The sequence below is a fragment of the Podarcis melisellensis genome, assembly GCF_964234715.1.
Source record: "Podarcis melisellensis genome assembly, chromosome: 1".
NCBI lineage: Eukaryota > Metazoa > Chordata > Lepidosauria > Squamata > Lacertidae > Podarcis > Podarcis melisellensis.
This window is the reverse complement of record NC_138528.1, coordinates 5,791,271-5,814,984: the sequence shown is the minus strand read 5'-3', so window position 1 is coordinate 5,814,984 and position 23,714 is coordinate 5,791,271. Positions and strand designations below refer to the sequence as shown.

The 23,714-nt window shown below is 50.0% G+C and overlaps 1 protein-coding gene across 3 annotated transcripts in view; it reads right to left on the bottom strand.

Moving 5' to 3' along the window:
- Positions 1-6,750: 6,750 nt before the first annotated feature.
- The window catches only part of FBXO34 (F-box protein 34), a 57,137-nt gene continuing 40,173 nt past the window's right edge, over positions 6,751-23,714 (bottom strand). For all 3 annotated transcript variants that reach the window (XM_081911339.1, XM_081911340.1, XM_081911341.1), the window contains 2 exons: positions 10,820-11,029; positions 6,751-9,540 (listed from right to left, as the gene is read on the bottom strand). In XM_081911339.1, coding sequence (XP_081767465.1) covers positions 7,461-9,540; positions 10,820-10,899 — 2,160 coding nt within the window. In that variant the 5' untranslated portion in view covers positions 10,900-11,029 and the 3' untranslated portion in view covers positions 6,751-7,460. The remainder of the gene's footprint in view (positions 9,541-10,819; positions 11,030-23,714) is intronic.

Below are 23,714 nucleotides of genomic sequence, written 5' to 3'. Positions count from 1 at the left end.
GTGGGGAACTTTGCGCGGCAGACGTACCTGCGGGAGGTGGGGTTCTGCGCATTTCTGTTAATAAACCAAAGATCCCACCGGTTCAGTGTTTTCAGTTTTAAACCCGTCGGGCGGGATTTCCCAGCCCGCGAAGACTTAGTGCAGAAGAACAGCAGCAATGTAATCCAGCCTGCTCCATCATCGCAGGCTCCCGGTGAGGTTTTGTCCAGCTACGAGAGACCGGAGGGAAACCGGGGGGGGGGGGTGCAGGGCTCACTTGTCTTTGCCTCAAAGGATGCTCAACGTGGGACACTGCCCTGCGAGTCTCTCCTGTTTCTGAAACAATACGTGTGGAAGGAGGTCCTGTGAAAGAAGGCACTTTATTAGTTGCAAAGGAGTTAAGCTGCTCAACGCTGGGCTTGTAGCTGCTGGGTTCTCCCAGCTGGCCCTGGGCCCTTTTTCCCTTGTAAATATAACTCTGTTCCTCCCCTGCCCCATGTGTTTCAACCATTCTGCTGCTTATTTATGGTTTTTTTTAAAAAGAAGAGAGGGGAAACCCTCTTAATAGGAAATGCCAGTAAACCACAAACCTTTTGTCAGTCCTGATTTCTTTGTCTTAAAACGATGCCTCTCTAGCGCCGTAGTGTAGCATCCACTCAGAATTCACAAAGGTGCGCCCCAAGGATTGTAATATGTTAGGGTGTCAAATCCTTTCCAGAAACACTTTTTTTCTTTTGGTAACAATGGTTTTTCCCCCGGTTGGTTTTTGTTTTATATGTATATATAAATAGATATACACACATATATAAAAAAATGTTTTTACACATATATAGCTATGTGGAGAAACTGGGAGTGTGTGCCGAAAACTTTAGTGCAATTGAGGTGTGATTGTGTTCTGCTTGAATGGCGAGGAGCAGAGAGGCTCCCCGTTAGCGGACTGTTGTGGCTGAAGACAGCCGGCTGAGCATCTTGCGGGTCATAGTTGTGGCGCCACAGAGGCAAGGCTGCGCATTTAGGGTCAGTGGCCTCAAAAGATACCGAGCGAAGCTTCTGAAATGAAGAGTGCTCTCCACCCTCCGAGGGGGGTTTATGTTTGAGGGTCCCCAACCCCTGGCTGCCTTTTCAGCAAACCTTGCGCCACTTTCCCGACTAGGTAGGGTTGTAACCTAACAGATGCGTGTGTTTTTCTAAAAATTTATTGTATTATTGCAATAAATCTTTTAACAGGAGTTTTCCTAAGGTTGGCTGGTTTGGTTTTTATTATTGTTGTTATTCCATTCATTCTGACTTGGGAGAGGCTAGTTTTGTGAATCCTTGTGAGTTTTCTAAAATTGTAAGAAACAACATGAAGATGACAGTATTGTGTGTTGTATGCACCTGGGTGTCTGCTGTCTTCCACTGTTATGAACACAAAAGTGACTCCCTAATACAGTGGTTTTCAGCCAGTGTGCCGTGACACTCTGGGGTGCCTTGAATGATGGTTAGGGGTGCTGCGGGCAACACTGGCCTCTATGTCAGGCTACCTTTGAAGGTGACCCAGAAACTGCAACTAATTCAGAATGCAGCGGCTAGACTGGTGACTGGGGGCAGCTGCTGAGACCACATAACACCAGTCTTGAAAGATCTACATTGGCTCCCAGTACGTTTCTGAGCACAATTGAAAGTGTTGGTCTGACCATTAAAGCCCTAAACGGCCTCTGTCCAGTAGGAGCATCTCCACCCCCATTGTTCTGCCCGGACACTGAGGTCCAGCTCTAAGGGCCTTCTGGCGATTCCCTCACTGCGAGAAGCCAGAGGGCCTTCTCAGTAGTGGCACCCGCCCTGTGGAACGCCCTCCCATCAGATGTCAAAGAGAAAAACAACTACCAGACTTTTAGAAGACATCTGAAGGCAGCCCTGTTTAGGGAAGCTTTTAATGTTTAACAGACCACTGTATTTTAATATTGTGTTGGAAGCTGGCCAAAGTGGCTGGGGAAACCCAGCTAGATGGGCAGAGTATAAATAAATAATTATCATCATCATAATCATCCCTCTTTTCTTCCCTCCCTCCTCTTAATTCTTAAGGCTTGCACTGCTGTTTGTTGCAGCAGCCCGGAGGGGAGAGGCTGAGGGGACACTCCACGAGGGTATCTGAAAAAGGGTGAGAGGGCTGCCAGCTCTGCTGGCATGGGGTGATGTAACTGGGCGCCCACAGGGGTGGCACAGAAAGAATGCAGTTGGTTAAGGGAGCCGTGGACTCAAAAAGGTTTAAAACCTATGCTGTGATAACCCAAGTCAAGTCCCATCAGAGCCCCTTATGCCTCTGTGGCTAATTTTGGAGACCATATGCAATGCAATGGGACAAGGGTGGCGCTGTGGGTTAAACCACAGATCCTAGGGCTTGCCGATCAGAAGGTCAGCGGTTCGAATCCCCGCGACGGGGTGAACTCCCGTTGTTTGGTCCCAGCTCCTACCAACCTGGCAGTACGAAAGCACATCAAAGTGCAAGTAGATAAATAGGTACCGCTCCTGCGGGAAGGTAAACGGCGTTTCCGTGCACTGCTCTGGTTCGCCTGAAGCGGCTTAGTCATGCTGGCCACATGACCCGGAAGCTGTACGCCGGCTCCCTCGGCCAGTAAAGCGAGATGAGCGCCGCAACCCCAGAGTCGGCCACGACTGGACCTAATAGTCAGGGGTCCCTTTGCCTTTATGCAATGCACCAAAACGTCTGCTCCCCGGAGTCAACGGCAAATAGCACCTATCCCCTAAAGCCTGCAGTGGAGGGAAAATTTTCTTGTCACTGCTGTTACCAAGCAGTCCCACCCATTTATTTATCTCATGGTTTTATTCCGGTCTCACCTGCAAGGGCAGGTGTATGTGGTTCTTCCACCAATCGGACTGGCTGTAGCTCTCCCAGCAGAAGGTCCTGGGGTTAATCCCTGGTATCTTCAGCTGAGGACCCAAAGACCTGTTGCCTCTGATCCTGGAGGCAGTCAGCAACAAATCCGCTGTTTCACATCCGGGTCTCTTTCCAAGGAGGCATCTCCAGATGCTGGAAGTTTCAGGACAGGAAAAAAAGGGTCTTCTTCACACGGCATGTGGTTAAGCTACCAAATTCACTAATTCAAAGATGGAATGATGGTACTGGTCTCTGGGTACAAAGAAAACAGGTGCTCTCCTGCAGGGGCTGCCTATGCAGAATATGTTTTGCCAGATTTTTGAGCTATGACTCCCATCAGCCCCAGCCAGGATAGGGTTTGGGTTAGATGTGTCATTGCTACTGGAAGATTGGCTCTCTGCTGCATGAGGTCCTTTTCAACTTGCAAAACAGATTGTTAATTCTCAGAGTCCTAGTAATCTAAAAACCATGTTCTCCCTTTACAGATAGGTAGCCGTGTTGGTCTGCCATACTCAAAACAAAAAAAAAATCCTTCCAGTAGCACCTTAAAGACCAACTAAGTTAGTTCTTGGTATGAGTTTTCGTGTGCATGCACACTTCTTCAGATACACTTCAGAAGGAATTTTTTTTTATGTTCTCCTTTCTCTTCCTAATACAGTGGTACCTCGGGTTACATATGCTTCAGGTTACAGACTCCGCTAACCCAGAAATACCGTATTTTTCGCTCTATAAGACGCACCAGACCATAAGATGCACCTAGTTTTTGGAAGAGGAAAACAAGAAAAAAAATATTCTGAATCCCAGAAGCTAGGACAGCCAGCAGGATCGCTGCGCAGCGATCCCGCTGGCTGTCTTGGTTTATGGGATAGCTGCACGCAGCCTCTCCCAGGCAGCGGGATGAAGGCTCCCCTTGCCCGGGAGAGGCTGTGCGTGGCTAAGCCCTCTCCCTCCTCGGGGGAAAAGCCCCGAAGAGCCGCACACAAGCTCCACACGGCTCTTTAAAGGGAGCGCTGAGCAGAGCTGCCCGCCTGCATTCGCTCCATAAGACACACACACATCCCCCCTTACTTTTTAGGAGGGGAAAAGTGCATCTTATAGAGCGAAAAATACGGTACTACCTCGGGTTAAGAACCTTGCTTCAGGATGAGAACAGAAATCGTGCAGCGGCAGCAGGAGGCCCCATTAGCTAAAGTGGTGCTTCAGGTTAAGAACAGTTTCAGGTCAAGAACAGACCTCCAGAACGAATTAACTACTTAACCCGAGGTACCACTGTACTTGTGACTGGTCATGCCATAGGAAGCTGCCATATACCAGTGTTCCATCTACCTCAGTGCTGTCTACACAGGCTGGCAGCAGCTCTGCAGAATTTTAGGCAGGGAACCTTTCCCAGCCGCCCTGCCTGGAGATCCTGAGCATTGCACCTGAGACATTCAGCATGCAAAGCAGAGCTACAAGCTTTTTGACCTTTTTTCATCTTGGAAGCTCTTCTCAATTCCCCCCCCCCCCACACACACACCTTATCAACATCCTCTTTTCCAGTGTGAAAATGTATTCCTCGCAGGGAGCAAAGCAATAGTGCTTCCTCTATCTCAGAAACTAGGCCCCCATCAAGGTGGACTTAAAACACTGGTCTTGCATAATACAGTCATGGTGACTCATGCTAAGTTAGATATTTTCTCAGAAGACTTTGCTACCAGTTAAACTGCCTCAACATGGCCATAGAGATGGTTGGCACTTTTGCTCCTAAGTGAAACACAACCATTCTTCTTGTTGATTTTCAAATTAACTGCTATCTATGAAACACTCCAATGGGACGCGGGTGGCGCTGTGGGTTAAACCACAGAGCCTAGGGCTTGCTGATCAGAAGGTCGGCGGTTCGAATCCCCGCGACGGGGTGAGCTCCTGTTGCTCAGTCCCTGCTCCTGCCAACCTAGCAGTTTGAAAGCACGTCAAAGTGCAAGTAGATAAATAGGTACCGCTCCGGCGGGAAGGTAAACGACGTTTCTGTGCGCTGCTCTGGTTTGCCAGAAGCGGCTTGGTCATGCTGGCCACATGACCCGGAAGCTCCCTCGGCCAGTAAAACGAGATGAGTGCCGCAACCCCAGAGTCGGCCACGACTGGACCTAATGGTCAGGGGTCCCTTTACCTTTACCTATGAAACACTCCCATGTTTTCTAAAACGTTTGCTGCTCATCTTGATTTGGTGTCCTCTGCAACCTTGAACCATATACTGTCTTCTACATAATTTAATCTACTACTTGATTCTACAAATAAAATACACTCTTTCCCATTAATCAAAGTTAACTTCCAGAGCTGGAGGGAAGTTGCTTCTCAAAACAAAAGGTTGTTCCACCAGTCAAATCCATGTGTGTGGCGAGAAGCGACTGCGCTCAAGGCAGCTGCAACCTGCCTCTGATCAAAATGTGCAACCATCCATTAATTGGGAGTAAACCCTATGAAGGTTATGTAACTCTGAATGCCTAAATATTTGGAAAACATCAGCATGCCCATGTTGATTTTGAGCATTCCAGAAAACCTCGTAAATGTCTGAAAATCGAGTGTGCATTCCATAGCATAGGTGCACATCTGTTTTTTGACATTTGCAAAATTAAATCGGAAATGGTCGAGATTCACATTTAAATTTCAAAATCCAGTTAGTTTTTCAACACCCCCCACCGTCCTAAATACACATCCCCTGGCTAAATACAGAGGGGTTGTATCCAATGGCTGCATGAGTGGAAGGTCATGCAACCAATCTTGTTCTTTCCCTCCTCTTCCAGAAGCTCCTTGTATCCCCCCTGGAGTTCCTCCTGGACAGTGTGGGCCGAGTCACACATAACCTCAGGATAGGGGAAGTGTCATTCAAAATCAGGTGCAAGATCCCTCAATTACATACCGTATTTCTCGCTCCATAGGACGCACTTTTCCCCCTCCAAAAATTAAGGGGAAATGTGTGTGCGTCCTATAGAGCGAATGCAGGCTTTGCGGCTAAGCCCAAAGCTAGAACAGGGAGATGGAGCGCTGCACAGCGCTCCGTCTCCCTGTTCTAGTTTGGGGTTAGCTGCGCAAAGCCTCCGCGGGCAGCGGGGTGAAGGCGCCCTGCTGCCCTGTGGAGGCTACAAAGGCTGTCCCCGAAGCCTCAAGCCTTTGGAGTGCATCGGGAACTCGCGCTGCGCTCCAAAGGCTTTGGGTCAGCGAAAGGAACCCGAAGCCTTTGAGCACAGCGCTTCCCCCCCACCGCCTGCCCCACAAGCTCGGGGGGCAGCAGCAAGGCTGTGCGCAGCCTTTGCGCTGTTCCCCAACCTGCTCTTTGGGGCTGGCAGTGGGGGAAAGCAGCGCTTCCCCCCGCCAGCCCCAAACAGCAGGTCGAAAGGAACCTGAAGCCTCCGAAGCCCAGCGGTAACGCCCGCTGCGCTCTGGAGGCTTTGGGTGAATGCACCTTGAACGCACCTTGTTTTAGAGGGGGAGAACAAGAAAATGGTCCGGTGCTTCCTATAGAGCGAAAAATATGGTAAGCTGTCTTCATTAGGCAAAATAAGGCAACTGCCCCAGGTGGAAGATACATCCTCTTGTATGGCCCTCCTATGCACAAGGGCTGTGTGGCCTTGTCCTGGATGCCCTAAACTAACCTGCTGCCTTCTGGTGTAGTGGAAGATTCTTCCGTGCTGGTGGCTGCATGGCAAGACCCAACTACCAGTCCATGGGCTTGGGTATGCAGAAAAGGGAGGGCACATCATCCTGCCCCAGACAGCAAAGTGTCCTGAGCTGGCCCTGCTTCTCTGACCGTAATGCAGAGCACTTTCACACAGCCAGAATGCTTGCAATACTACCCCTTTTTAAGAGAGAGAGCTTTAACGAGGAAAACCTTGAGAGGAAAACAGAGGTGAGCAAGATTCAGAATGCACATTTTATTTTAAGGTAAAAAAAAATGAAACAAAAACCAGGTGAGGTGGGCATGGGAAGACAGAGCTTTTTCTCAACACTCTTTGCTCTAAGAAAAACACCCCTCTTTCGCTTGCTGCCACCCTAAGATATAACAAATATTTGTTCTAGCCTATTTTTTTAAGGTTGTCCAGTTAAACCATCTTTTCGAAGATTCCTCTTTTACCTATTTAGAGTTTCCTTCCAGAAACATTTTCAATATATATTTATATTTATATATATTTATATATGTATATTTTTGTACAGGATATACAGATTTGAAAATGAGACACAGTTGTTGCTTTTTACAATGACGACGACACGGGACTTGTAGCTGCAACACTCTCGTAGCTGCGTTGTAGTGATCTTCAACGTTGGTCAACCAGCTGTCAAGTCACTCTGATGGACAAGGAGATTCTGGGAATATTATGTACACGGAAGGGCTATTTCTCTCTCTCTCTCTCTTTCTCTAAAAGGTTAAAAAAGGCTCTTGTGATTTAGAAGTCATGTGCAGTTTCTTCATCGCCCTGTGGAAGCGGGAAATAGAAAGGGGGAGGGGGACCAAACAAAAAAAACCACCCACAAAATTATATACAGTGTAAACATCACAAGGCATAAAACATCTTTTCCCCTCCCCACCTAGGAAGTGAGGCTCCACAAAGGCTGCGCCAGGGAGGGCATGCTAACAGTCCTCTTCCGCCTCCCTGGGCTTCTTGTGGAGAGCACGGTTAAAGCTGTGGCAGGCAGGCACCCAGTGATTGTCGTGAAGGCCGAGCCTGCAGCCGGGGACGCTCCTCTGGGACCTGTGGCAGCACATCCAGTAGCCGGGTCCGTAGGGCAGCGCTTGGCAATAGGGCTTGGGGTGCCAGCGGCACAGCGAGACGTCGCCCTTGGTGTACTTCTTCTTGCACTGCTTGCAGGGGTCTTCCCGGTAGCGGGGGTCGCGGACCCAGCGGGAGTCGGCCGGCCGGATGTTGTAGTACCCGATGAGGAACTTGAAGTACCCGCAGGTGCACTTGAGCGCCACCAGGCTGCGGGTGGGCAGCAGCCCAAATATCTTCACGATGATGTGGTGCGGAAGGAAGAGGAGGTACTGCTGCGGCTCCAGGAGCTGCTGGATTTTGAACCTGGTCTCCAAGAAGTCGTGAGATCTCTGCCGCTTCAGGCGCGAGGAGGCGAGGGCCTGCGGGGTGTTTTCCGAGGGCGCCTCCCGGGGCTCCCCGGGAGCAGGGGCGGGCAGGCGCGGGGCTTCATCGCCCAGGGAGGTGTCCTTCCCTTGAGGGCCCACACGGCACTCTTCGGGGAGGGTCTCCCCCGAGTGCAGGCACTCCTGGGGGGGCTCGCATCTGGACAGGAGCAAGAAGAGTCTGCCCGGAAGAGGGTCTTCGCCCAAGGCGGCGTCGGAAGGCTGGGCGGCTCTGCAGCCGGCGTCCCTCTTGGTGACAGAGATACTAATGCTCACGGACTCTCTCACTCGCGCGTTGGGAGCCAGGCTGGGAAGAGTGGCCGGCTCCTTCGGCGTACAATCAACCGTCGCTTTTCGGCTGTGCAAGGAATGTGGGGGCGCCTGAGCAGCTTCCGGATATGTGGGTTTGCTCGCCTTCTCAGAACTGAGCCAGCTGCGGCTGGAGGAGACCGACCCTCCCTGCTCGAGCACGAGAAGGCCGTTCCCAGCACGGGCGTCTACGATCGAAGATAGCTGGCCTTCCAGCGGCGGACAGGGCTCTTCCTGGCTGGGAGCTTCTGGGGGCGCCTTGCCGGCGTCGTTCTCCGGGGGCGCCCCGCTCGCCAGCAGCATCCGCCCCACGTTCCGCCGGAAGCTGTTGTTCCTCGAGAGCGACCCTGCTTCGCGTTCGTTCTGGCGCCGGAGACACTCCGACTCCAGCTTGGCCACCATGTCCAGCACGCGAAGGGGCTCTGCCTGCTGCTCCCCATCGCTGCTGCTGCTGCCGCTGCTGCTCGCCCCACAGGCTGCCTTTTCGGAGGGAGCTTCGCAGACTCCCGAGGTGGGAAAAGGTCCGGGAGAGGCTAGGGGAGCGGCTTTGGGCTGGCCAGGGAACTTGGTCACAGCAGAGGCACTGGGGCAGTTTTTGGAGCAGTCGGCCAGCAAGACGCTGGCTCTTTGCTCCAAGAAAGCAACCATCTCGACGACAGACAGGGGCCGCCCCGGGAAGCCCCCCTCCAGGCCGTCATTCACATTATGGACAGAGCAGTGCTCGATGCCGCAGGCAAATGGCTCAGGCTGGTAGCACCTCCCGCTGGCCTCCCTCATCCTTTCCAGGTGGACCTTGGCCTTCTTGATATCCAGCGACTTTTTCCTGCGCTTAGTGGACCTCCCGTCGATGTCCCAGGTGCTCTTGTTCTTCACAGAGAGCAGCCGGCTGCGGTCGCCGCATTGCTGGGCCGCAAAGAAGGCAACCTTCTCCTTTGTGTTCCCCGGCTTCACGATGGCCCAGATGTCCAGTGGCCCCTCTCCATCATCCCCCTGGTGGATGGTGGCCGGGAGGGCAGCTCTCCTCTCCTTCCCGCCAGGCCCTTCCGCGTGGCTCCTGCTGCTGCCGATGGTGTTGGGGGAGAGGGTCCCCAATGGCTTCCGGAGAGAGGGGGCTGGAAAGAGGCTTGGCTCGGGGCTGCTGGGCTTCTCCTCTTCTGCCAACCTCGGCTGGCTCATTGGTGGGCTTCGGGGAGGGTCCAGGCTTATTTCCAGAGGCCGTTCTTTCTTCTGTAACTTGAGATAGGGCTTTAAGTGCATGCCAGATATTCTAGGAGAGAGAGAGAGAGAGAGAAATGCACGGATTAAAAACCGATACCATTGCTGGTTTTTGAAGGGTGCTTTTGTACGCAAGGAGCCGGGAGCTGAGAGATCAAGGAGATGGGATACCTTTTTTATAGAGTAGGTAGGAAGTTGTGTGTTCATACATGCACATGTGTGCGCACACACAAACACACGTGTGTGAGAGAGAAACAGAGAGAGGACGACACCCCTGGCTAAAGTCAATGTTGGTTGGGGCTGATGGAAGTTCTAGTTCAAAATACTGGGGGGAGGGAGGTATTAGCTTGGGGAAGGCTCTGATATAAATTGGACCCTAAAACTACAGGAAGAAGGAACTTCAGTAACAGTGAACAAACTCATTTTCGGCCTCTCAAGACTCAGTTCATTTTTCAAATTGATTATTTGTTTGGATTTTATTTCTAAGGCTGAGCGGAAGACCCGTCATCCTGTCAGGACTTCAGAGCAGAGGATGCTGACCCAGAATTACCTAAGCCATGACCTTAGCATGATTTCTCAAGCACCCATGAATTTTTGGAGGAGTCCGGCAACTTCTGTCTTAGCACGAGGGAGTTAGAAATGACGGCCCAGACTTAGGTGGGTGGTTTTTCCTTCCTAGGGTGTTGGGTTTTTTAACCGATCACTGTTGTCATAAGCTGTTTCAAGGGTCCTACCTTGGCAGTAAGGGACACAAATATTTATAATGAAGAACAGTGGTACCTTGGATCCTGAACACCCTGGAACTCGGGAGGTTTTGGCTCCCGAACGCTGCAAACCCGCAAGTGATTGTTCCGGTTTGTGGATGTTCTTTTGGAACCCAAACATCCGACGGGCTTCCATGGCTTCTGATTGGCTGCAGGAACTTCCTGCAGCCAATCAGAAGCAGTGATTTGGTTTTCAAACATTTTGGAAGTTGAACGGACTTCCAGAACAGATTCCATTCGACTTCCAAGGTACGACTGTACATACTGGGAAAATAGCGGACTTATTCCTATCCTCTGCTTCTTGTTTTCTAGTCAGCCACCCTGTCTATAAAAGACCACAGCCTTTCCCTTTGCAATTCTGACACAAACTGCCTTCATTGTAGGAGACATCAGAGTCACCTAGGACCTAAAATAAGTCTATAAATTGCCAGGAATCCAGTGTTCCTCCTCATTTCTTTGGGATCCTTGCTTAAAAATGGGTTTTCCAGCCACCAAGAGCCTATCGGAAGGCAGCTGAGGTAGAAAGCGTTTGCCCAGGAAAAATGGGGGCTCTGCATCTAACCGTACCGTTTGACCGGGTGTAACGCGGAGGATGTGGAATTCAGCAGTTCCCGGTGGAGGCCAGCTCGGCAGGAACTCTTCATCATAACTCTCCCCTCCTCCTCCACCTGCGGCAGGTTGTCACAGCCAATCCATCCCGGTCCTCTGGCGGGGCTCCTGCCTGAACTTATCTCGCTCCACACGGCGGTCAACTGGGTCTTTGGCACCTAAAAAACGCTGGGGGGAAATGAAAACGGGCGTTGTTAGAACGCATCAAAGATACACAAACCATTGTGCGTTATGCACACCAGCAGCATTGCAGCGGCTAGTAAGAGAACTGCATGTTTAAACACAAAAATACAGGAAGATGCCTTATAGGGGTCAGGCAACTGGCTCACCTCATGCAGCAATGTCTATTTATGATTATTTATCACATTCATGCCTCACTTTTTAATCCAAGGAGCTGAAGGCTAAATACAAGGTGGTTATCCCACTCCTCGTTTAACCACCACAACGAACCTGTGCGGCAGATTGGGCTGAGAGGCACTGACTGGCCCAAGGTCACCCAGGGAGCTTCATGGCCAAGTGGGGATTTGAACCCTGGTGTTGCAAATCCTAGCCTTGACACTCTAACCACTGCACCACACCGTTGTTGGACTGCAACTCCCCGGTGGTCAAGGATGATGGGAGCTGCAGTCGAGTAATACCCAGAGGGCACCAGGTCCCCACTCCTGCTTATAGATGACTTTGGGTGCAGCATACAGAGTTGACACCCACCAGCCTGCTTTGACCTGATGCCTTCCAGTTGTTACTGCACCCAGGCAGGATGGCCAGTGGTCAAGGATGATGGGAGACCATCCCATTGCCACCCTTGGTCTACAATGACTGGTAGCAAATCTCCAGGGTTTCAGATAGGAGTTTTGTCTCCCTGGCAATGTATGGGGTGTTAAGGGGAGGGGTAATATCTCTGCTGGGAGACGCATCGTGCTCTTTCTGGGACACTTTGTCCACCTTCGGTCCCCTGCACTCAGCTCTCGCCTGTGGCTCCTAGAAGCTGTCAGCGTGCGGCAGTGGCCACACCCCGGGAAACGGCTTCAACTGAGCGGCTAACCAGGCGAGGGGAGCTGATGGGGGTCAAACCCTCGGTGAGTTAAAAGGTTAAGGAGTAAACCTGACCCAAAGCCTGTTGGATGGTGCCTTGTACACCTCCTTGCGGCAACTCCTGCAGCCAAGCTGGTGCCAAACACATTGCTCTGCTTTCCTTTGGACCACATCAGCCAGGCTAAGATGGGGGTCTTATCTTTTTTTTAAAATAAATTTTATTAGTTTTCATCCAGTTATACATTTTATCCCAAATACAACAAATTCTGACTGTTTTGGACTTCCTTCAGCGTCTCTGACAATCATCCATGTTTATACCTTTAATACACATTCCCTTCTTTCGTATTGCCATTGTTCCTCCTTACTCCCATTATTTCTAATAAACAATACTTATTTATTTTTTACAGTGCCTCTTGAAATCCCACTAGCGTTGTATTTACACCACTAAGATGGGGGTTGTATCATCCCGGCAGCCCAGGACCTCCATATGCACCATCCAGGCTGGAGACCCAGGGATGTCACTTAGGTGCTGCTAACACAGCAAAAACAACGCGGGAGGTAGCAGTTACAAGTTGCTGGTCTCTGCAGCCGCAGCAGGCGCTGTGATTCTCCAGCAGACTGACTTTGCCCCGAGAGGCACGCTTCCTTGTCTCTCAGGACAGAGGGAGGGCAGCAACCTGGGACCTCCTGCCCACACAGTGTATATACTCTGCCCCTGAGCTGCAGTCTAATGTCCCATCCTCCCTCCCTCCCCCCCATCTCCTGTGACAGCCACACACGTTCTCAACTGCACCCTGGGAAGAAGGATGCTGTGGCATCGAACAGCGTGCCATTGTCTTTTGGCAAAGGATGGGTGGTCATATAATATGATGTTTCACCCTTTTTCTGGTCCTTGGACCCCTTGTATTATGTTGTTGTTGTTGTTTAGTCGTTTAGTCGTGTCCGACTCTTCGTGACCCCATGGACCAGAGAACGCCAGGCACCTCTGTCCTCCACTGCCTCCCGCAGTTTGGTCAAACTCATGCACATAACCTCGAAAACACTGTCCAACCATCTCGTCTTCTGTCGCCCCCTTCTCCTTGTGCCCTCCATCTTTCCCAACATCAGGGTCTTCTCCAGGGAGTCTTCTCTTCTCATGAGGTGGCCAAAGTACTGGAGCCTCAGCTTCACAATCTGTCCTTCCAGTGAGCACTCAGGGTTGATTTCCTTCAGTATGGAGAGGTTTGATCTTCTTGCAGTCCATGGGACTCTCAAGAGTCTCCTCCAGCACCATAATTCAAAAGCATCAATTCTTCGGCGATCAGCCTTCTTTACGGTCCTGCTCTCACTTCCATACATCACTACTGGGAAAACCATAGCTTTAACTATACGAACCTTTGTTGGCAAGGTGATGTCTCTACTTCTCAAGATACTGTCTAGGCCTGTCATTGCCCTTCTCCCAAGAAGCAGGCGTCTTTTAATTTCGTGGCTGCTGTCACCATCTGCAGTGATCACTGAGGCCAAGAAAGTAAAATCTCTCACTACCTCCATTTCTTCCCCTTCTATTTGCCAGGAGGTGATGGGACCAGTGGCCATGATCTTCGTTTTGTATTATAGGGAAGCAGAAAGTAGGAGCAGCAGAACTGCTTATGCTGCTGACTTTCAAAATCCAGGCAACATATTGGATTTCAGAGGAGTACCGGCTGACACACCACAGGAGCGACTGCCCTTGGTAGCCCCTTGGGCCGAGGAGACTGCAGAATGAGCACAAGCACAGCTGCTGGGGGACTTTCCCCAAATCTGCTCCTTACAGCATGTGTGCCTCTCCCCCTTCCACGCACCTCCCCCCTCCCCCCATTCACTTGAGTGTAGGACTGTTGTTTTTCCAAACAAGAGCGTTTGCCGCCACACTGGAGAGAACCTGGAGGGAAGCCTGGAAAACGTCAGACACAAACACGTGACCTGCAGGCGGAGCCCAGGGTGGAAAACAAGCCCTGAGCTGGAAAAATATATATGGATTAGTCAGTGCCAAGGCAGTGGAATGTCATCTGGTTAAATACTGGTTGGTATCTAGGAAATCATGCCACCAAGTTGCTAAACAGGCCGTACTGGCAATTAGGTGGCAGCTCGTGGCTTTGCAAGCCTTCATCTCTGCAGCGCTGCATCCGGAATCTTGTCAAGCGCTTCAGAACGACAGCTTGTTTAGACTCTCTTCCTGCACTCAGTCCAAGTTTCTGCAGATCTAAAATCCCTGACTAAGCAGACACAGGCGTAGGTCTGCCACCATACTAGGAGACTGTAATACATTTCCGAGCACAATTCAAAGGGTTGGTGCTGATCTTTAAAGCCCTAAAAGGCTTCAAATCAGTGTATCTGAAGGAGCATCTCCACCCCCATTGTTCAGGTCCAGCTCCGAGGGCCTTCTGGCGGTTCCCTCCCTGCGAGAAGTGAGGTTACAGGGGACCAGGCAGAGGGCCTTCTCGGTGGTGGCACCCACCCTGTGGAACACCCTCCCACTAGATGTCAAGGAGATGAGTAACTACACGACTTTCCAAAGATATCTGAAGGCAGCCTTACTACTACAAGATATCCCTTTTAAACAAGGCGCTGCCAACTCTTTGCCAAGCCCTTTCCCCCCCACTTGGCCAAAGCCCCTCCCTTTATACCTTAACCACCCCTCTTCTTCCCCCTCACAGCTTGCCTGAAGCCACCACCCCTCACAATTTGTCCGAATCCCCAGCATCTTTTAAAGGAGGGTGGAAGGCGCTTCCGAGAGCCGTCTGCCCAAGTGTACACTGTTCTCCTTCAGAGAGCGGTTTGCCAAACTAGTCTCTGGTGTGCCTCCCACATGCCTTTATGCAGCTCTTTTCGGGTGCCTGCCAGCCTTGCTGCCTGCTTGTTTTCCTGCTGGTCTGTCATCACATTGGAACTGCCATGGCCACCTGTTGGTGGCCATGGGAACTGCAGTGAGATGACAAACTTACAGTTTTATTATCTGGCAAGAAAACAGTGTGCCTAGTCCTTGTGATCAAACTGAAAAGCTCTGAAATGCTTTTACGGTGCCTCGTGATGATGGAGAACCCAAGAAGGGTTCTTGCAATGGATGGGAGGGGACATCACCAGTGCCCTGTTCCGCTCTTTGCCCTCCTCATATTGCTCCTATTCCCACTGCCTGGACCACCCAACTCAGCTCAATATCTGTGCACTGTATGCCTTCCAGGCCCAACACTGCTGTCCCCTTCATACTGTTCTCCAGAAGGCACTTTACAAAAGGATGAGAGAAGTACTCAAAGAGGGCTTTGAGATCATAGCTGAATACGGGCAAAGATTCAGTGGGTAAGGACAAATGCAGCAGCATCAGAGGGGGCTCCAAGATATTGCTGCCTCCAGACCCTTTCTCAGCCCTAACCCGGCCCTCCCCCAACATGCAGGCACAAGCACAAGCAAGCCGTAACAGGAGGCGCTGGGATGTTTGCAGAATACCACCAGCAGCGATAGACTCTGTGTTATTGTACCCTGTCTGGCTATATGGAAAATGACTCTCCATTTGAGGGGTGATGATAAGGGGCAAATTCACGTGCGTTATCTGTGTGGAACAGATGAGATGCTGAACGGCATTCTTGCCGACAGAAATTCACCCACACCTCCTTTGTGCAGGGCCAGTTCTAAAAAATAGTGTACTATCTTGTCCTTTGTGTTGCCTCTTATCTGCAGTGTTTTTCTGGAAATAAACTCTTTTAAGCCACAGCCCATATGCGTGTGTGTTTTCAATCAAATGTGAGCAGGTGGTTAGCGTATCTCACCCTGTGAAAAGCAACTGAACTCAGCATCAAAATGAAGCCCTGCCACCTTCACTTCTTCCTGGAAATTCACCCTTATTTAATTTTTCTGCTTAGCCACATCCCTGTGTTACTATATAGACCGTATTTTTTGCACCACAACACTCACTTTTTTCCTCCTAAAAAGTAAGGGGAAATGTCTGTGCGTGTTATGGAGGGAATGCCTACGGGTGGCATGCCTACGGATTTTCCTCCTTTAAAAACTATGTGCGTGTTATGGTCGGGTGCGTGTTATAGAGCGAAAAATACGGTGTGTGTGTGTGTGTGTGTGTGTGTGTGTGTATGGGTTGGGGGTAAAAAATAAAGGTACTAGTCCATAAGGAGAAGAAAACCAACAGTTCAGCAATAACTTTATGGGACTAACCAACCTGTCACAAAAGAGTGGCAAAGCTTTTGGATTCTTCATCAGGAAAAAATGTTACTCAAAGCAGGAGAGTAAAGGAGAGACTTTATAAAAAGAAAAAAGAAAAGGGAGGAGGGACAAAAATTAGGTTGATGTTGTAGCTATGAGGGCAGCCTGATTTTTGTACAATTTGCCCCCTCTTGCCCCTCACCCACTACTTTGTGTAGCATCTTGCCTGCTGAAGAGTGGATGCAAACTGGACATCAGGAATGGCAATATCCATAAAAGCTAGTGGGAGAACATCTCAACCTCCCAGGACACACTGTAGGTGGCTGCTCTGGGACAAGTGAAGGACAATATGAAACTGCCGAATTCATCAAGATGTTTAATGCCATCACTTGTGGATTAACTGGAGACAAACAATTTTTTTAACCACACCACATGTGTTAATTGCTTACACTGATAGCAATATCTGCGTTATCTTGGACTGTTTCTTGCAAATGTGCAGGTGTTAATACAATCATCTCAGTAGCAATCGCTAATCTGCCACTATGAAGGCTTAAAGGTGTGCCTATTTAACATATATATTAAGTTCCAATTATCCCTGGCTGTAATTTTTGCATCTCATTCAACTCCCACCTTAAAGCTTTCTTCTTTCTATACCTGCTAACTAAAATGCCACCTTCGTGTACCTGATGAAATGGGCTTGAGTCCCCAGTCTGATTGTTCCATCGTGGTTACTCCCGTAAGAAGCAGCGCAAGACCGTCCTCAAACTGGTCCCAATTTTGCAGAAGGTTTCTCTGCACCCCGAACTCTTCCATTCCAGCAGGCAATGGGAATTCAGCATGGGATACAACTCGGTGGAAAGAAAAGACCCCTTCAGGTCCCCATGAGAGCAGTTGGGGGTGTAGGTGGTACTCACGGGGCGAGAGAGGATGGTGAGGGAATGGGGGTCAGTGCACAGGAACCAGAGGGAGCCCCGTTTCTACAAACTCGGAAGGTTCTGAGATGTAGGGAGCAGCCTCGGAGTCAAGGCTTAAAAGGGGAGCAGAGCTGAGGTGCTGGGTCTGCAGCATCTGGGCTTGATGAGGCCGTGGGAACCTCACCTGTCCTGAGCCTAATCCAGCTGAGGAATCACAACCCTCCTCCCAGAGCTAATGAGCCCCACCTGGCCAGCTAGGGAGCTGGGTTGTGAGCCTTTGCCTGCCTCAGCCTCCCAGAGCAGGGTTTATCCAATCTTGGGTCTCCAGCTAGCAGGACCAGTGGAGACCCAAGTACAGTCGTGCCCCGCAAGACGAACGCCTCGCAAGACGGAAAACCCACTAGACGAAAGGGTTTTCCGTTTTGGAGGCGCTTCGCAAAACGAATTTCCCTATGGGATTGCTTCGCAAGACAAAAATGTCTTGCGAGTTCCTGCGGGTTCCCCCCCCCCCTTTTTCTAAGCAGCTAAGTCGCTTATCAGCTGATTCGCTAAGCTGATAAGCCGTTAAAAGCCGCTAAAAGCCGCTAAACCGCTAATAGCGCTAATCCGCTAAGCTGTCAATGGGCTTGCTTCACAAGACGAAAAAACCGCTATACGAAGAGCCTCACGGAACGAATTAATTTCGTCTTGCGAGGCACCACTGTATGGGAAACACCGTCCTAGAGCGTACCTGCCACTGCTCCCTACGCAATGGAAAGAGCAGAACACACACAAAAGTATACTTTTTTTTGCAAAAGAGACACAAAACTTTGGATTTACGAGCATGCTTAAGTTCTCCAATATTAAAAGCTCAGGGGAAGGCATCAGTATTTTTAATTACAGGTTCTTATGGGAGTTTTCTTTCTACAGATTGTTTTCCTCCTTCTTTGTATTCCTGCTTGCGTGTTCACAGAGATGGAGGCCCCTCGTCCATGTGCACTGACCTTGCCCTTCTCTGTTGCCCTGTGAGTACTTTCCAAGCCCCCAACCTCTCCTTCTCCGTCCCCAGCTTGCCCCAGAACGTACCAATCACGACTGCACCCCTCGCTGGGATTCCCTTCCTCTTCCCCATTGTCCTGCTGGTTTGTGACACTGAACTGAACCTCGACTGCGTTTCCTGACTGTTGCACTTTGGACTTGGCTTGCTGCATTGAACCTGGACCGTATTTCTGGACTACTTGCCAGCATTTGCCCTTGGGACTGTATAAACCAGCAGGACTGGTCGCCAGGTACACCAAGGTTCAGGACACCAATGATCAAGGATGCTGGGAGCTGCAGCCCAGCAAAATCTGGAGGGCACATTAGCTACCCCTGCCATACAGAAACATTGCACCTGCACAAACACACACAGCTGCAACTGGCCACAAGGTTTGGCCAAGGCTCTCCAATCCCACATGCCTGAAGCCACGCATGCCAGCATGTATAACCATCACCTGTGACAGAGTTTGGAGGCTCCTTACAACCATTTCACTGCTGCAGGTCATTTGTAAAGGTCCCTCAGTCAGAATGTAAGAATTTTGAGGCCAGTGGTGTTTCAAAGAGGGCCAGATTTGATGACATGAAGGGCTGTGAGGGCCGATCAAAGTTGTTGACCTTTTTTAAGGGTTGAAGTTGTTGAGGTTTTTTAAGGATTTTACCCCACGTAATAAACCACCAGAGGGGCTGGATTAAACCAACTGGCGGGCCAGATTAGGCCCCCAAAACGGACTTTGGACATGCCTGTTCTAGGCGGTCGGTCTTTGTAATCTGTAACAGCAGAAACAAGGAGTCTTCTGATACCTTATGCCTTCAAAAGCACCGCTTCATGGCTGATAGAGCGTGCCATTTGTATGCACCCAATTAGGCTTCAGGGTGGCCTGATGTGGTAGATGAAAGACATTCAACCGGGATATTCAATTAAATGTTCTATCTGTTCTGGTAATCAAAGCATCTCAACCTGATGGGCCTTTCAAAAAGTCACTAGGTTCTTTTGAGATTCAAATCTAACTACGGCCAAAGCTTAGGAGATGCCCGGGAGGACTATACAAGAACAGCAGCAGTGCCCACCTCCAGGGAGATCAGGGGCTTTGGGAGAAAAATAAGCAGCCACTCTCCACGTTGCTAACTTTCCATCGAAAGCAGAAAGTGACTTGCAGCTTAAGGAATGTTGATAACTGAGGTTTTATTTCCCACTTGCTCTCTCGCGTCCTCCTGAATAACCTGTTTTTTAGGCAAAATGGGGGACACCTCAAGCCTTGATTCAAAGAGCTGGCAAAGCACTTGTCACTGCAAACACTGAATCTACACACATTTCCAGTCTGGCAGGATTTGGATTCTGGTGCTTCTGGAAGCCAAGCTGTTCATGCAGCAAGAAGGGAGGACGATTTAAGAGCTGAAAAAGGAACTGGGAACCATTCATACATTTGGGAGGCAGCATATGCCCAGGAAACACTGTGAGGAAGGTCAAAAGCAGCTCAGAGGCAGAGCTGCATGCAAAAAACTCCAGGGTTCTGTCTCCAGCATATTCGGGTAGGGCTGGAAAAGATTCCCTGCCTGAAACCTTACGATAACTGCTGCCAGTCCGTGTAGACAATACTGAGCTATATGGACCAAAGGCTAGACTCAATGTGAGGCAGCTTGACATCTTCCTATGGCCTTGGACTCTTGTATGAAATCTGAGAACCTTATGGCTGGCTTGCACATCCACACACTGCCACGTAAATTACATTACACAGGATGGCTTGCAGGTGGACAGTGCAAACTGATGCTCCAAGGTTGCGTTTGAAACAGATCCTTGTGAACAGTGCACTCACAATTCAGGGAAGCCGAAGGACAAGTAAGAATCTCTCATCTGTTACTCTGCCTCGTCACCAGGTGTTTCCTACGCCCCGCCGTGAAACTTAGCAGGTTCAGGGGGATCTTGGTTTTCCCCTGATGTCTGGAAGAGCATACAAAAGAGCTGGAAAATAGGACCAGGAAGCACTCAGCCCATGCCCATCACCAACCCCAGACTCTGCCTCCACCAAACTTTCAGGTAACGACAGGGAGAATTTGGGCAAGTTACACTATCACCTCCTGGCAAATAGAAGGGGAAGAAATGGAGGCAGTGAGAGATTTTACTTTCTTGGGCTCCATGATCACTGCAGATGGTGACAGCAGCCACGAAATTAAAAGACGCCTGCTTCTTGGGAGAAAAGCAATGACAAACCTAGACAGCATCTTAAAAAGTAGAGACATCACCTTGCCAACAAAGGTCCGTATAGTAAAAGCTATGGTTTTCCCAGTAGTGATGTATGGAAGTGAGAGCTGGACCATAAAGAAGACTGATCGCCCAAGAATTGATGCTTTTGAATTCTGGTGCTGGAGGAGACTCTGGAGGGTCCCATGGACTGCAAGAAGATCAAACCTATCCATTCTGAAGGAAATCAGCCCTGAGTGCTCACTGGAAGGACAGATCCTGAGGCTGAGGCTCCAATACTTTGGCCACCTCATGAGAAGAGAAGACTCCCTGGAAAAGACCCTGATGTTGGGAAAGATGGAGGGCACAAGGAGAAGGGGACGACAGAGGATGAGATGGTTCGACAGTGTTCTCGAAGGTACCAGCATGAGTTTGACCAAACTGCAGGAGGCAGTGGAAGACAGAAGTGCCTGGCGTGCTCTGCTCCAGGGGGTCACGAAGAGTCGGACACGACTAAACAACTAAACAACAACAACACACTATTGGCTACCTGCGGTTGTTTCAGAACTACATCAAGAGTGGCTGTTTGTGAATGTTTAACTTATGGCTACCAGATTTTTTTCAATGAATCCAGGGACCCCTCCCCCCCCTTTTTTGAAGCTGAGTAGCAACAGGGAGTCAGTAGTGGGGGTGGTGAGGCAAAAGATCCTGGGCCCAAGCACATATGCATATTGTATAAAGGTGCAAAGCCCTTCTTTTGCACCCTGCGAAACATAAATGCACAGACATTTTTAACAAACTGGGCAACGGCAGCCTGCCCACAACTCCTGAGCCTCCCTTGATCAGTCAAAACAAAGGGGGAAAGGGGCAAGATATCTGTACCACCAGACGTTCCCAGTTCCCCTTCAGCAGCGGCAGCGGCAGTCAGCAGCCCGGAGCCAGCCTGGTAGCACAGTTGGCTCTGGCTGGCTTCAGGAGCTGCTTGCTGCCGTGGCGCCTGCCAGTTTGCCTCCTGGAAGTCCCCATATGATGTGTCTTGTGTGCAACACATCATATGGGGACTTCCGCCGAGGAAAAATGTCGGGCGCCACGGCAGCAAGCAGCTCCCGAAACCAGCCAGAGCCAACGGCGCTACCAGGCTGGCTCCGGGCTGCTGAGGCTGCCGCTGCCACGTTTCCCAGGACAGATTTGCAAATCTAGGGGCATTCTGGAGACGGAATTTGTCCAGGGACAGATTTGCAAATCCGGGGACTGTTCCCCAGGAATGTCTGGTAACCCTAGTTTAACCCCCACCTCTAAAAAGGAGAAAGCAATGAATCACTGTTGTATCCTTCTCTCACACTCACTCATTGCAGCAAGGGGGCCACTTCCATTTGAGTGTCGTGTGCATATGTTGTACACACGTAGCCCCTTCCTTTTGTCGTGCACCAGGCATGGGGAACCACGAACCCTCCAGAGGCTGTTGGACTACAACTCCCATCATCGCCAGGACCACTGGCCATACTGGCTGGGGTAGTGGGAGTCTGACAGCATCCGGAGGATTGCATGTTCCCCACAGCTGTGGGAGATTCCGGATAGCTCAGTTGGTTGGAGCATGGTGCTACTAACATCAAGGCTGCGGGTCTGATCCTGTATGGGACAGCTATGATTCCCAGCTGGGACTGGCCAAGCCTCTTAGCTAGAAAGAGAGGAAGAGGCACAGAGAAACCTCCAAGTGTCTTCACTGCCCCTAATAAACATTCTGCAAGACTTTGTGCAAATCACTTCTTCCAAGGAGTGAGTGTGTGTGTGTGTGTGTGTGTGTGTGTGTAGAAATCCAAGCCGCTTGCTTTTTCCATTCTGGGTGATCCCAGCATTGTTTTACAGCACCGATACTGGAGAGCTGACAGTTTTCCAGCTGGGGGTTGCTGTTTTCATCACCGCTACTAAAACACACACCCTCCCAGCTCACACTGACAAGTATCTGGAAAGTCGCTGGAAGAGCCTCACACCCTGAAGAATGGAGGGGGGAAAGTCCACAGAGGAATGAAACGATGTGCTGGACCACCAGCAAAAAGCCCATGGCTGTGAGAGGAGTTGTGCTGCAAACACACACACACACACACACACACAGAGAGAGAGAGAGAGAGAGAGAGAGAGAGAGAGAGAGAGAGAGAGAGAGAAGAGAGAGAGAGAGACTAATGGCTACAAAAAATTGCCCCGTTCAGGATTGTTGTCTTTAAAAGGCAAGATGTATGCACTCCACTTTTTAAAGAACTGTTTTTTTTTTAACTGCAGAGAAACCAAGAACCAGCTGTGGATCCCAGGAAAGATTCAGTGTGTGTTTGTGTGTGTAGACACAGACTCGCTCTAGTATAGTGCAGTAGCCAATGTGCTGTCAGACTACAACTGCCATCATCCCTGATTACTGACCACATTCCTTGGGGCTGATGGGAGTTGTAGTCCAACACCAGACTGGACACTGATTTAAAACTTCTTCCCCATGTTCAAAAGTGGTGTATAAGCAAGGTTCTTAAAACACGGTAAAAATCACTAAATCAGTTTCATACAATGACCTGCTTCACGTGGAAGCACATGGCTAAGTGTGAATGAGTGAGCAGGTTAGCACTCAAAGGAAAAATCCTGGCTGCTTTGACCCTCTCTTGATTCTGCTGCTGCTCGGCTACCCTCAGCTAAGCCATGGTTTGTCTTAGCATTGCGTGCAAACCCAGGCCTGTGGTTTCTCCTGCTCCAGTCCAAACAAACCACGAGCTGTAGCTGGAGACGGACCACGATCCCAGCTTTGGACACAGTGCTATGTCAAGACATGGTTTAGATCTAGGTAGTACAGCATCTGCACGACCTGGGGAAGGAGCTAAGTGGACTTTACTCTGCCCCAGAATACGTTTAGCCACAGAGGCACAGAATTAGAAAGGGACAGGAGTAGGGACTCCCAAGAGTCATGTAGTCCAACCCTCTGAAATGAAGTAATCTCACATAAACATACACACAAGAGTACAGCACAAACTGCGTTTCAGAGTATGAAAGCCTCTCGTTAAGTCTGGAAATAACTGACTTTAAAGTCTGGGGTTTAAAAGATTCCCTATTACACGCCGTCCCGTCCCAAAACGCAGAGAATCAAACCACTAGAATATCGGTTCATGGCACCAGACCAGGAACAAGGAAGAAAGGAGGAATAACACACAAACCTGGAGGTAAACATCCTGCAAACTCTTTGCAATCTCACAGGTGATCTACTGCTGAACCTGGAGCCCTTTTTCTTAGTAATTACATAGTTTTTGTTGACAGGACTGCAAAGATCACTCATCATGTAACACCATGCTCACAAATCATGACTCAGCTTCTCCTTCTGTTTTCCTTTTTAAATGAAGTACATTTCACTCAAAGGAATCCCAGAAAACAGGCAGACTGCTCGATCCAGCTAGGACTGGTTAGACTTTGCTCTAAAATAAGAGGTTTTGCATCACGAAAAAGGGAAGCCCAAATGCCAGGGATATTGTTCAGCTGCCCATCCAGTTCTGGAGATTTTTAGCAAGCTCTT